A 13,973-nucleotide genomic window follows, 5' to 3' on the forward strand; every position below is an offset into this window, starting at 1 on the left:
ATACCAGCTGTCTACCAGGCAAGAGAGCAATTTTGGATGCAAATGTTTCAGACTCCGGAGAGAAATAGGTACCTCGGTAACCACCAGTTCCAGACCCGGCCTCTCTGATCATCAGCAAAAGCTACTCCCTGAGGAATTAAGATAAGTCTAGGAACTACTGATCTTGGGAAGGCTGGCTGTGCACACCACTTGGCAAAGTGGCATCACTCAAGGGAGCAAAGGCTGGAGGCACAATGGTGCCTTAAATGGAACACCTGGCCTTTGGCTCCCATTGCTGGGTTGAAGCCAAGCCCTCATATCTCTTTTCTGACTTTTCTTCCCTTCAGAAGTGCTCAAGGCACCCTCACCCCTGCCTCCAATCCTGGGGACACCTCCCTTCCAAACCTCTAGGTGCTGTAATTATTTCCTGACAGGTCTGTAGTTATTTCCTGACAGGTCTGGAGTTCTGTGCAACCCAAACCTGTTTCCTACTATGGGCTCCAGGTATCAGGTTAGATGCCTCTGCTGGGTCATCCACGGTCCTCAAGAGTACCAGGACCGCAGGGACTGTTTGAATGGGTGGTGGTCAAATTCCCAAAGCTACCAGCAGGAGCCACTGACTCTGGGCACCCTCTGCAGGATACTCCTTAGCAGCCGAGGTCCCTGGGGCCGGGCGGTGGCGCTGGAAGGGGATGGCATCCTTTCACTGGTCTGGCTGGCCCGGCTGGCCCGCGGCGCAGCGGCCGCCTCCCCAGCGCGCTGCCGGCGGCGGCGGCGGCGGCAGCCGGGGCTCCTGGCACCAGGCCTGGCTGCAGGCCCAGGGCGAGGAGTGGCTTCCAGGAAGCGGGCGGAGAAGCGTTCCAGCGGAGTCTCGCCGTGGCCGCGGCGGCCCCGAGCGCTCCGAGCCGCCCGGCTGCGGCCCGGTGGCCCGCTTGTCCCCTCAATCCCAGCGCCCCCGGGTTCGGGCAGAGGGCGCAGGACAGGAGGGACGGACGGTTCCCGGGACGCGGCGCGCACTTGCCGGACGAGCGGCGCAGGTGGCGGCGCGCGCCCTCCGCCCCTGGGTCGGGGCCAGCGCTGCGCTCCGCGCGCCCGGAGGGGCGGGACAGGCGGGGCGGCCGCGTCCCAGCCCCATTTAACTTTGGCGGCGGTGCAGGCTGGAGGCCGGCGTCGGGGACCGTCGGGATCCCGCTTTCCGCACGAGGTGTCGCCGAGACGGCGCTGCTCGCCACTGTCTCGCAGCGCGCATCCTCCCTTACACCGATAGACGCTGCGCGATGCCGGGTTGGAAACACCCGCGGGGGATCCAGGGACCGTTCTCTCCGAGGATGGTAAGGCTGGGCAAGTTGATGGGAATGCCACTGACAAATTGGGTTTTAGGCTGATCACAGGGCTTCACAACCCGAGCACTGCCCTACCGGGCTTTGATAGCTCAGGGCAGGCGCATGCTACAGGATCATCGCATCGGAACGTTGGTCAGAACCTTCCTTCGCCTTCTGAGAGCGAGGGGTGCTCTGGATGATGGGGGGATACCCTGCTGGTTCAGCGAACTGCGGACTGATCATAGCTTGCAGTGTTCGAAGATCCGGAGGGTTGGCTACTGAGGCTCGCACGCCTGGAGCGCAGAGAAACGAGAGGAGACGCACGCCAGGGAAAGGAGGCGTGAGGGTGGCGGGCGCTGAAGTGTGCGAGCCAGCGGAGAGGGGCGCGTGGTCCTGGGGCCCAGCCCTGGCCGCCTCCCTTCGTCCCAGAGTCGCCGCCTCAGGTCGGAAACAGCAGCACATTTGCGGATCGCATTAAGCCAGGCCTTAATGCTTTCTCCAGATGGAGAGAAGCCACCGACCCGCCCCCGGACACCGACACCGCCAAGGCGCCCGCGAGGCGAAGCGGGAGTCGAGTGTGACCTCGGCTTTTCCAGTCTCCACTCAAACTGAGTTCCCTGTAAATTGACAGGAAAACACATTGGAGGAAAAGGCCCTCGTCACCCTCCTTGTCTTAGTTTTCTCTCACCTTTAAGAGATTACACTCGGCAGGACTGTGGCCCCCAGAGCTCTCTTAGAGGCAGGTCTGGAAGCAGAGGGCATTCTGTCATCTAGTGAGAAATTCCTCTAACTATCCGATCGATCGATCTGCATTCCAATCCTAGTCTCTCTGTTTAGCTGTGTGCCCTTAGGCAGGATCCTTTCCTCTCTGGTCTAGCGTAGTTGGCTTTAGACTCATTCTTGCCTCAAGGAGTTGAAGCTGGCAGGTGCCCTAACCCTTGACTTTAAGCTGGTTCTCCCCCCTCACTCCCCCATGCCAAAGCCACACCCTGGTGCTGACAAACCGTCTAGGAGGTGGCTGGGACAGGGTTATCTCCACTGCTGGAGCACTGGAGGTATGAATTGCTGATTGGAGGCAGTCTCTGCCCCCCTCCTGGATGCTGGTGGACTCATCCTTAAAGGGAGCCCCATACTGCCTCCATTCTACAGCAGACAATCCCATCCTGGGCCAACACAAACGTTTCCAAGACACTGCTTGGGCTGCGGGGTCCCTGCCCTCCGATTGGTTCCTCAGCTCACAGATTCTGCCTCTGGAGCCAGAGCTGGTTGCAAACTAGGCATTTTCTTTCTGTCTTTTCTTTTGTAGGCTGTGAGGGAGACTCCTACGATATCGGACCCCATGGCTTCCTGGACAGGATCCTGGTGGCTGCTAACACGAATGATCTTTACGGTCTCTGGTCTTCTGCAGGTAATAGAATGGGACATGGAGAATGCTGGGCATGCCTGATTTTGCATAGGAATAGTATTCTAGCCCATGTAGGACATTGTAGGATCAGTGCTAATGCTGCGTTAGAGAATCTTATACAAATGGTACTGTGGTTGGCTTCTCTGTAATGGCAGCTCAAAGATCTGGGGTCCTCTCTAGATCTAGAGCTTGATACCGTGTGGACCCATTCACCACTCGGTGACTTGGGGGCATGGGTGGACCCTGTAGTTCCTGACTAGTGTGGCTGTCCAGGAGAAGCTACATGTGAGGGGTCAGGAAGAGTCTGATTCCCACACTAGCTTAGCCACTAAATAACTATTCTGGATTCACTGTTAACACACCTCACTGTGGTGTGGCTCCTTCTCTAGAGCAGTGGTTCTCAGTTGTCTTAATGCTGTGACCCTTTAATACTCTTCCTCATGTTGTAGAGACCCCCCCCCAACCATAAAACTATTTCATTGCTACATCATAACGAAGTTTACTACTATTATGAATCATAATGTAAATACCTGTGTTTTCTGATGGCCTTAGGATAACCATCTGAAGGGCCTGTTGGCCCCCGCAAAGGGGTCACAACCCACAGGTTGAGAGCCACTTCTCTAGCCTCTTGTCTTTTCCACCCTACCTGAGAAGCAGAGCTCATAGATTGCATTCTTGTCTACTGGTCAAAGTCAGTTTGCTGGCTTTGCTGAGGAGACAGTGGGGAGCAGTACAGATCGCAGCAAGGTGCACCCTCATTTTCTCCCCACTAAGAACCGTCCCCGCTGGACTTCAGTTTGCCCTTGCTAAGTGGGAATGCAAGTCCTGGATTGCTGGGCCTTCTTATATTTCAAGATAGCTGGGGTGTCCAGATTTCTTCCACAACCCTTTGGTTTATAACAAAGTGAGATCCAGACAAATATGTTTGCAGTTGGATCCAGCCAAGAAGTGTGTGGGCCCTGACCGAAGAATGCAGGGAACATTTCAGTTAATACCGTGTCCTGAGGGCGGCCGCTAATCCCGTGCAACGTCTTATGTGACTTAGAACAAGACAACGCTTCCCTGAGGATTTCACTTCTGGCTGTGGTCTGTGTACCCTCATGGTCTTAGCAGACAGCCTAGTACTCAAAGGCTTAAGTCTGTTAAATAAGCATGCAGGCATGGCTGAAAATCTATACTCTGGGTAAATGAAGCGGGGGTGTGCGCTCCTCTTGCTGTAGTCTCTTGGATTTACTGCCTTTAAGCCTTTTTCAGTACCCCATCAATTCTGTGGCTCACACAGAACTGGTTAGTGAGGGACATCATCCCCTTTATCCCGTTTTACAGTGTTCCTCTGTGACCATATTTTAATGGTTATATTTTGTTAGAAGAAAGGCTAGGAGGATGGAGAGAAAGAAGTTTAGTGGTTAAAAACATCTGCTGCCTGCACGTGGGCTAACAGCCAGCTCCAGAGGATGACGCCCTCTTGTGGTGTCCATAGGCAACTGCAGTTATGTGCATACACCCACCCTCTAGACACATACAGAAACACACATAATTTAGAATAAAATATATCTTCTAAAAAGTTACGGTTGGGGGTGATGTTTAAGGTTTCTCTGGAGAACATGGTGCAGTGTTGTAAAAACAAGATGATTTGCTTTTCCATCTCATTAAAGGATCTGAAGTAGGATACAGGAAATGTCCTTCCTAGTCAGGTGGGGCTGAGCCTCCAAGGCAGAGTATTTCCCATTGCCTTCTCTCCTCTGTACCATCTCGGTGTGTTTTGAGTACATCCTGAGGGGGCATTTGCCCAGGTTGAATTACTCAGTGACCTCTTTGGATTTTTCCATATCTGTGAGCCTGTGGAAGTACAGTTTCCATGCATTATGGTAGTGGTCTCAAGTCATCCATGCCACCCACTGCTGGGATAGCAGCAGCACACCGTGTGTATGGCTGGATCACACATCTGTACATTACATCTATTTCCACACTTGTAGAGAGGGTCTCAGGATAGTGCCCACTTCGTAGTGTTGTTTGCAAGAGGCAAGGCACTGTGAAGTGGAAAAAGGTGAAGCAAAGCAAAGATGTGGGCAATGAATGTCAACTCTATTGCTGCTGCTTGCTGAAGAGTTGAAGTTAGCATTTGTGCCTGCATATTCTGCGATGGAGCTGTAGGGGGCGCTCAAGAGACACGAGCAGAGGAGAGAAGATGCACCTATTCCAAGTAGGTGCTATCTTCTCAAAGCAGGTTCCTGCAGAAGTGGACAGGACTGTCTCAGGTATTTTCCCCAGGCTTATTTGAGCTTTGTAAGAAGTTTTCCCCCAGTCTTATGGTTTTAATGTTGGGATTGGGCTCAAGGTGTCCCCCAGTCTTGTTCCCATGCATCCTAGTAGGCTACAATGTAGTTGCCGGACAACTTACAGATGTGTGAGGCTGAGCTGTAAGAAGTCTGCGGCATTCTAATTAATTAATAAAATGAGATTCTTATTATTAAATCACACAAAGGGTAAACTCTTGTGATTTTTAATTACAAGTTATTGTGACAGGTGCAGGGCTTGAACCTGGTGAAGCTGAAGGCTCCTCCCACTCAGGCCCTGGAAGGTTGCTGTTGCTTTGGGTTTTTCTTAGGACCTGATTTTCTTAGCGAAGATAGCAGTTTCCCCCCAGCCCTTCAAGCTTCTCTTGTTTTGACCACTGTGATATTGACAGAGCCACTGTATCTAAGGTAGAGAAGTCTCTGGAAAGAGTGGAAGGCTGAATAATGGCTCCAACTGTGTCTGTGTCCTAACCCCTAGAAGCCATCTGTGCTCCTTATATGACAAAAGAGACTTTGCCATGTGAGTGAGCAGGCTAGGGCTGGGGACGTTATCCCAGCACTTCTCATAAGTGGGACTCTGGACCAAGTAGAGGTGGAGGAAGTAGAAGAGGTCTCCAAGGAAACTGCAAGAGTAATGTAGCCAGGAGCTAAGGGATGCTAGAAACCTCTAGAAGGTGGGAGACAAGGAATGCATTCTCCCATGGAGTCTTCAGAAGTATAATTGGCTCTGGCAAACCTGAATTTTAGTTCACAAAACTCATTTAGGATTTCTAATTAATAAAACTATATAAACATATATATTTATGTATATATAAACAAACACACGTATGTTTGTCTCTCGATCTCCCTCTCTTCCCCTTCTCTCAGTAGGTGCCATGTGTGTATGCATGTTTGTGTGTGTGCATGTGTGTGTGCATGTATGTGTTTGTGTATGTGCACATGTGTGTATGTGTTTATATAGGTGTGTGTGCACATATGTCTGTGTTTGTGTATGTGCATGTGCATGTGTGTATGTGTGTGTGCATCCCAGAGTTTGACATTGTTTGACACTGGGCATCTTCCACTATCATTTTTCTTTTGTGACAGAGACAGTCTTTTACTGAACTCAGAGCTCTCTGATTGGTCAACTGGATGGCCAGTAAGCTCCAAGGGTCCATGTGTCTGCATGTTTCCCAATGCATCCACAGCATTAGGGTTACAGACATGAACAGTTGTGCCCGCCTTACTGTCCACTGTGTGGGGTGAACATCTTACGTAACTCACATCCTTGCTTACTGTTTGGTCATTGCCCTAGAGTCATTTTTTTCTTTCTTAGTGGAATGTGCTTCCCTGGACATTTAATTTTCTTTCTGCCTTTCCTCCTCTTCATTCTGTCTTGGTTCTAAGTAGTTTCCCCATTGCTCCAGGTTTCATGTCATGAATGTACTTTCTGTGTGATTTTGAATGAATATTCCAAGCTGTGTTGATGGAGTCTGAGCAGAAAAGACCTACACTCATCCTGAATGCAAATTATGTCACACTTGTGTGTGTGTGTGTCCCCGTCCAGAGATTGTATCTTTAACAACTTTAGACCTTATTTTCTGAGACAGTCTTCCACTGTATCTGTAATTTTCTGATTGGCTAGACAGGCTGTCCAGGGTTCCTCCTGTCTCCACTCCCCCAGGAATGGGGTTATAAGCACATACTGCCATGAGCAGCTTTCTTCATGTTGCTAAGGATCTGAAGGCAGATCATGAGTGTGCAGAAAGCACTTCCCTCACTGAGCTGTCTCCTCAGCCCTAGATATTCATATTCTTTCTCTCTCTTCTTGATCCACTATCGGCTAGCCACTGATGCAGGAATATTCAAATGTCTTTCCTGTTGTCTTTGCCCTGTACCCACTTTGTCATGAGTCGCTAGCTCAGAAATGCCTCTTAAATCTGTTTCCTCCTCTGGATTTTCACAGACGTCATACATTTGAAACCAGGCAGGAAGCAGGAGGAAGTAAAGATGAACAGGGTCAGTCAGTGGCTGCTGTGGGGAAGAGCCTGAAGAGCATTCTAAGAACTCTTTGTAGGCAGCACAGGGTCTCTGGAAACTCCGTCAAGTGGCAGGAAGCATTGTCAGGAAGCACTATCAAGACTGTGGACTGCTGGGACTTCACTGGAGCTGCTGCTGCTGCTGGCACTAGCCCCACCTGGTGATGGTGAATCCTGGATTGCAGAAAGTAGTGAGAGGCTAGCTGTGAAAAAGATTCAATGAATCTTTTATTGATAGGATAGCTAGGCTTTCTGATTGTAAAAGTATGTTAGAGGAAAATTCTATTAAGTGTCTAAATGGATGCTTAGGGGAACCCTGAGAATGCACTTAGAGGGGAACAGAGCTTGGCAAGAGTATAGGTGGAAATGAGAAAAAAATAGAAATATTATAAATTCCTTCATGTTTTAAATTAGGCTTAGGGCAAGAAGTCAATAGTTTCACCTTGACCTTGGGAAATGTTTGGGTCACTGCGGAGGACTATGTTTGAGGGGCTTTTGGGGATGGAAGAAAGTTGAGACACTGAAATGTGTCTCATATGAAAGGGATAGCTTTTGGGAGATTAAATGGAATGACAAGAAGGTTTTCTCCATGAACGGCACTCCAGGATATCTGAGTCTACACAGGGTGCTTCTGGGAGAAAGCTAGAGATTAACGATACAAGGGAAGAAGAAAACCACAATTATATGTAACAGTCTCATAGGAGCAGCATTCTTACACAGCATCGCTAATGGTCTGCAAGCCAAGCTGAGCATCCTGGAGGCCACATTTCAGGGTTTACGATTCTGATCCCTCTTGCTTTATTTTTACAAAGATGCTAATTTCCATAAATAGCATGGAAGCATAAAGCAATTTCCTCTCCAAGTATTTTATGCAATTACTTCCTGGAATTTGTCAGTGCCGAAGAGCTCCAGCCAATATATGCTATAAATTACTGTAGCCAAATTCGCAGAAACCCATTTGTTCTCCAAGCATCCATTTAGACACTTAATAGAATTTTCCTCTGAAAGTACTTTTACAATCAGGAAGCCTAGCTATCGTAACAATAAAAGTAATTTACAATTTAGTGAAGTCCTCTCTTTTGAATTTACCTTCCTGTGTTTCTGAGTTAAAAACAACAGTGGCAGAACTCAGTATGGAATCGTGAGAAGCCTAGAAAAGGTCAAAGGTTAAGCTAAACAGTATCATCCCGAATTCTTCCAACCTTTTAGGAGTCCCTATACACACAGTTCTGACCTTGAAATATTAGCATGCATGTTTATTTAAAGAAGTAATGGCATGGCTTAGTTGGCAAACTGTTTGATATACACAGCAAGCATGAGGATATGAGTTCAGCCTTCAGAACCCACATAAACTTGTCAGACATGATGGCAGATGCCTGTAATCCCAGCACGGGGGCAGGGAAGATGGGCAGAACTCTTGGGGAGTACTGGCTGCCCGCCTAGATTATTTGGCCAGTCCTAGGCCAATGATAGACCCTTTTTAAAAAAGGAAGGTGTGTGAACAATGCCTGAGTAACAATACTCCAGGTTGGCCTCTGGCTTCCACATGAACACGTGTACACACACACACATGCATGCACGCATGCACTCGCTCACACACACACACCACACATGAACACGCACACACACACACGCACATATACATACACATGCACACATGCACATACTCTTAAACACATGAGAAGAAGACATAATACTCACTTTGATAGTTTAAAAAGTATTAAGCAATGTGGGGAGCATTTGACTCTAATACTATTTATTGTATTTATGACATTGCATCATTTGAATGTATCAGACTTCAATAACTAGTTTTTCCATGCTGAGCATTAGACAGTCTCTCTGGTTCTCTCTCCTATCACAAAGGTCTCTGTAACTATGCCTGAGGACCCATCTTTGGGCACATTTGTGATTACTTGATTGAAAAATATTCTTAGTTGGATATCATTTTGGAGTCAAATCTATGTTAAAATTTAAGGGGTTTGATTTATATTATCAAATTGCCTTCCCCAAAGTGTCCAGGCTGGCATTGAATTTTCTGTATAGTGCAAACTGGTCTTAAACATATATCCATCTTTCTTCAGCTTCCCAAGTGCTGGGATTATAGGTATGAGCCACTATGCTTAGCTTAGTGAGATATATACTTTTAAATCACTTGTATTACTGCTTTTATGTATTTTATCCCTAATACATTAGCCTAATAAGAGACCAGGGAGATGGCTCAATGGATAAAGGCATAAGAACTGAGTTCAGGTTCCCAGCTCACACATATAAAGATGGGCATGGAGTTGCACATCTGTAATCTCAGCACTGAGGAGGATGAGTAGAGACACAAAGATCCCTGGAGTTCGCTGGTCGGCTAGTCTTGCCTATTTGGTGGATTCCTGGTCTCTCAAAAATTAAGGTGAAGAATGATTAAGGACAATGTTGAGCTCTGGTCTCCATCTACACGTGCGCGCGCACACACGCACACATACACACACACACACACACAGAGAGAGAGAGAGAGAGAGAGAGAGAGAGAGAGAGAGACAACACACACACACACACACACAAAAGACATTAGAAGTAGAAAAAAGAAAAATAAAATTTAATCCCTATATTCTCTTTTTTTCTATTTTGGATTTCTTGTCAACTTGTAAGTATTCTTAATGAATGAAGAACATTAACCCTTTGTTACTGATAACCTCCCAGTTTTTTCCTTTGTATTATATTTTTATATGTGGATTTTGATTACCAACATTGAGACTTTTTAATTAGTCTGCTCTCTCTGCCTCTGTATCATATTTAGAAGTAATATCCTATTGAGAGGAAATATGTGCACACCTAAGCTGTCTTCTGGTCTTATTTTCTTTTAAAATATTGAAATATTTCAGAATTTGTTCAACGCTGTCACGAGCCCAGTCTGTTGTCTGTCATGAGCAGGTTGTGATAAGGTTTTAGGGTCCCCGTGGGAAGAGGAGCCACAGGTCCTCTCCACTCAGGAATCGTATACAGGATTGACTGTGAGATGGTCAGGTCCACGAAAAGGGGGAGAGTTCGCCAGAGACAGAGGTTTGATATTTAATTGCTATTTAATAATGTACAGTAAACAATATATTATCACCAATGCCAAAGCTATTGTAACAACGAGGTATTGCCACATTTCCTATGCATTGACTCTATCAATGTCAGCACAGTTAATACAAATAATAAAGTGTTAATTACCAAAGAATAGCAATAAGTACATCATTATTCATGAGTTATACGACCTGAGTCCTTATGACTGTAGTTTCCAGCAGCTTAGGTCTGGAGAGTGCTTGACCACGAAGATAGGGGCGTTGGTCTCTTTGATGATCGAGCGCAGAGTGCTCAGTCTCTTGGCTGCAGAGGAGGCCTGAATGGAGGATCACGCTAGCCAGTCATGGCTACCAGTATGATGGGATCACACTAGGTAACCATTGCTACCAGTGTGATGAAGTGTTCCGGCCAAGGGCTCCTTTTTTTATGCTTGAATTAGGGTTACTTCTGACGTACACGGCAGATAACCAGATGTGTCTGGTGATCTGTGGGGCTATGACTTCATTACAGCTGTTTATCACACTTATTCAAAACAACTTATTTTAGTGCAAAAATATTTTGATTCATAAGGTTTTTAAAACAACTTTTGATTATCAAAACAACTTCTGGTTATCATAGCACTTCAAAACAACTTTACTTCAAACTTGTTTTCTTTCCTATTACAAATATGGAGTCAGCTCTGTTAAGGACCTGCTCCTTACAAACCCATTTAATCTCTCAGCCTCCTTCTGTGCTAATATATACTTAGAAAGTGGTGGCTTCTTTGTAGCATGCTTAGTCTACCGTGGCAAGGAAGTCCCTTCCTTCTGGTAGATTTGATAAATCTGGTTCTTTCAGGTATTTGGTGAAATTGGGCACCCAGAGTGGGTTTTGGAAGAAGAGCTTCCAGAGAGTCTCTGGGACTGAAGCCGAAAGAATGACGAAGTTCATGGACTGGGAGGGGAGACCTTGTAGCGATTTCTTTTAGCTTTGCACACAGTATAGCCTGCCACAGAGGGATACTGCTGGAGGCTATCATGGATGAAAGAAGCATGATGGGAGGGAGAATCACCTTTTCATAACAGGCTAGCCTAGGAGCTGCCTGTAAGGAGAAAATGTGAATGGGGAGAAAAGAAATTCAACTGAATAGAGGAGAGGCGCATACCAACTTGTGATTTCCGCCTCAGAGGCTTTAGTTCAAAGTCAGATGACTCCATTGCTCTGGGCCCCGAGGTGAAGCAGGGTATTTGCTGTGGTGGGAGCGTGTGGCAGAGGAAGCTGCTCGCCTCATGGTGACTGGGAAACTGGGTGGGGTGGGATAAACAAGATATATGCTTCCAGGACATGTGCCCATTCCCAGTGATCTACTTCCTTCCATTAGGCTCCACCTCCTAAAGACTGAGTACCTTCCAATAATTGCACCAAATTACAGATCTAATTGATATACTAACCCACTGTTGCACTCAGAGCCCCCATGACCCAATCACTTTCAGCAAGCTCCACCTCTGCTTTCTGGCAACCAAAACTTCAGCGCATGAGCCTTAGGGGGTGTTTCATACACAAATCACATGACTCTGTTTTTCTTTTGTTTCTTTCTATTTTTAAACATCTGTGTATATTGATTTTGCCAGTGTTCTATTCTGATAGATAATAATGATGATCTTGTTCTTCTTGTTCTTGTTGTTGTTCTTCTTCTTCTCCTCCTCCTTTCCCCCCTCTTTCTACTTTTCCTCCCTCCTCCTCCTCCTGCTTCTCCTTCTCCTCCTCCTAATGGAGCTTTGCTTCAAGTATTAGTCCTCTTTGTACCAGGATGCTAAACAGAGAATGTTTATTTCTCGGTGATGACCAGAACACATGTAGGTCTATCAGGCTTGTGCAAATTCGGTTTCTGCTGATGTCACATAACTGGAAGGAAAGGTGGGATGAGGGAAGTGCCCTCACCTACTGTTGTAGTTTGCTTTATGTTGCTGAGATAAAACACTGACAAAAGCAGCTTGGGTGTAAAAGCGTTCATTTTGTTTTATACTTCCAGGTAATAGCTCCTCAATGAGGAAGACCAGAGCAGGAACTCAAGGCAGGAACCTAGAAGCCGGACCTGAAGTAGAAAGCATAGGGAAACACTGACGACTGGCTAGCTACCTTTCTTGTACAGAGGAGGATGAGGCCTCCCAGCAGTAGGCTGGCTCCTTCTGCCTCAGTTAGCAATCAGGAAGCTGGCTCAGGTATGTGGCCACAGGCCAAGTGGATATAGACAATTCCTCAGTTGAGGTTCCGTCTTCTCAGATGTGTCAAGCTAGAACAAAGCTAACCGGAACACCTTCCTAAGCTCAGAGCTAGTCCTGTGATCTAGCCCAGCTCACCATGCTCCTCTCTGAGAGACTGTGTCTGAGGCAAAGGGAGGGAGTATGTATTAGACTACCTTTGAAGATTGTCTAATACCGTTCTTGTGGCGGGGTGGGATTTTCACTGAGCTCTAGGGAGCATTGTTTTTTATTTTTGGATTTTTTTGTTGTTGTTTAGTGTTTTGTTTTTGTTTTGAGACAGGCTTTTTCTGTGTAGCTCTGGCTGTCTTTGAACTTACTCTGTAAACCAGATTGGCCTCAAACTCACACACACACACAAAATCCACCTGCCTCTGTATCTTCAGTGAGTGATGGGATTAAAGGCATGCACCACCACTGCCCAGCTAGGGAGTATCATTTAGTCACTATGTTTCCAAGACTACCAGAAATTATTCCAGGTTTGGAAAGAGTAGACAACAATTATAGGTGGTGGTGGTGGGGTCACTTTGTGATCCACCTTAGCTTTGTTTCCTGAGACAGCTTTCCATACAAGAATGTGGAAGCTTTGTTTTTTTTCTCCTGTCTCACATGTGATCCCCAGTGTTGATCACTGTGTGGTTCACTTAGACTGTTCACTATCTCCCATGGGGAGGCATCACCTTTGGCCTCAGGACTACACAAATAATTTTTCATATTACTTGAAATGTTTTAGAAAAAAGTCTACCATTTTATAAGTAATTTAACCATGATATTTACTGTTCTTTTTGATTCTATTTGATTCCAGTTCAAAAGATTTCATGAAAAAAAAAAAAAAACAACAAAAAAACAAAACCCAGTTGATTAAGCCCTGAGCAGTTAATCTTTAGGTCTGCCCTTGTGTTAGGTACATGCGGTGTTCCTTAAATGATGCTGTTCTGTGTTTACATATGTGCGTGTCGCGATCGACAGCTGGTAGGGAGACTCTAGGACAACTCCTGATTTTGACAGGCCACTGTTTAGTTGTAGGAGAACCACCTGTCAGCAGCAGTGGCTATGTGAAACTGGAATTCCCAGCATGCCTGCTCAGCAGACTTCTTCAAGGAGTATTAGATAACCACACCCTTTTCATTGTTTTAACTTTAGAATTGTATTAACAGGTTTTAAACTATTTCTTGTGTTCCTGGCATCAGTTGTGCTTGGCCATGGGGTATTGTGGGTTTCCTGTTTAGCTGGATTTGGTTTGAAAATATTTTATTGGAAATTGCTATGTCTAAATCCGTAAGAGATATTAGTTCGCACGGCAGCTTTCAGGTTTTACTAAGGTCATAAAATGAGCAGAGCTGCAGCCTTCATCAGTTTCTCTCATTTTTAGTCAGCTTAAGATCAGATAAACAAAAACAAAACAAACAAAAACCAAACAAAGAAGCAGAGAAACAACCAATTTCTCAAAAGTTTGAAAGAACTTGCCAATGAAGTAAAAGAGGCAAAGAATATTTTGGAAAGTATTTCTTTGACAACTACTTTAATAATAATAATAATATAATAACCAACCGTCAGTAATTATCAATGTTAATAGAAAATATAATTATTAATATCAAATCAATATAAATTATAAGAAAGTAAACAAATTATTATTATTATTATTATTATTATTA

At 45.9% G+C, this 13,973-nt stretch overlaps 1 protein-coding gene across 4 annotated transcripts in view; it reads left to right on the forward strand.

The window, feature by feature from the left end:
* Nucleotides 1–822: 822 nt before the first annotated feature.
* Adamtsl3 (ADAMTS like 3) overlaps nt 823–13,973 on the forward strand; it is a 285,243-nt gene continuing 272,092 nt past the window's right edge. Inside the window, exons 1-2 of one of the 4 annotated variants that reach the window (XR_013111364.1) lie at nt 823–1,310; nt 2,608–2,709. Coding sequence is in view for 3 of the 4 variants with exons in the window: in XM_076937029.1 (XP_076793144.1) it covers nt 1,257–1,310; nt 2,608–2,709 (156 nt within the window). In the remaining variant the exon portion in view is untranslated. The remainder of the gene's footprint in view (nt 1,311–2,607; nt 2,710–13,973) is intronic. The other 3 variants (XM_076937029.1, XM_076937035.1, XM_076937030.1) reach the window with 3 other exon arrangements.

This window comes from Arvicanthis niloticus, chromosome 1 (assembly GCF_011762505.2).
Source record: "Arvicanthis niloticus isolate mArvNil1 chromosome 1, mArvNil1.pat.X, whole genome shotgun sequence".
NCBI lineage: Eukaryota > Metazoa > Chordata > Mammalia > Rodentia > Muridae > Arvicanthis > Arvicanthis niloticus.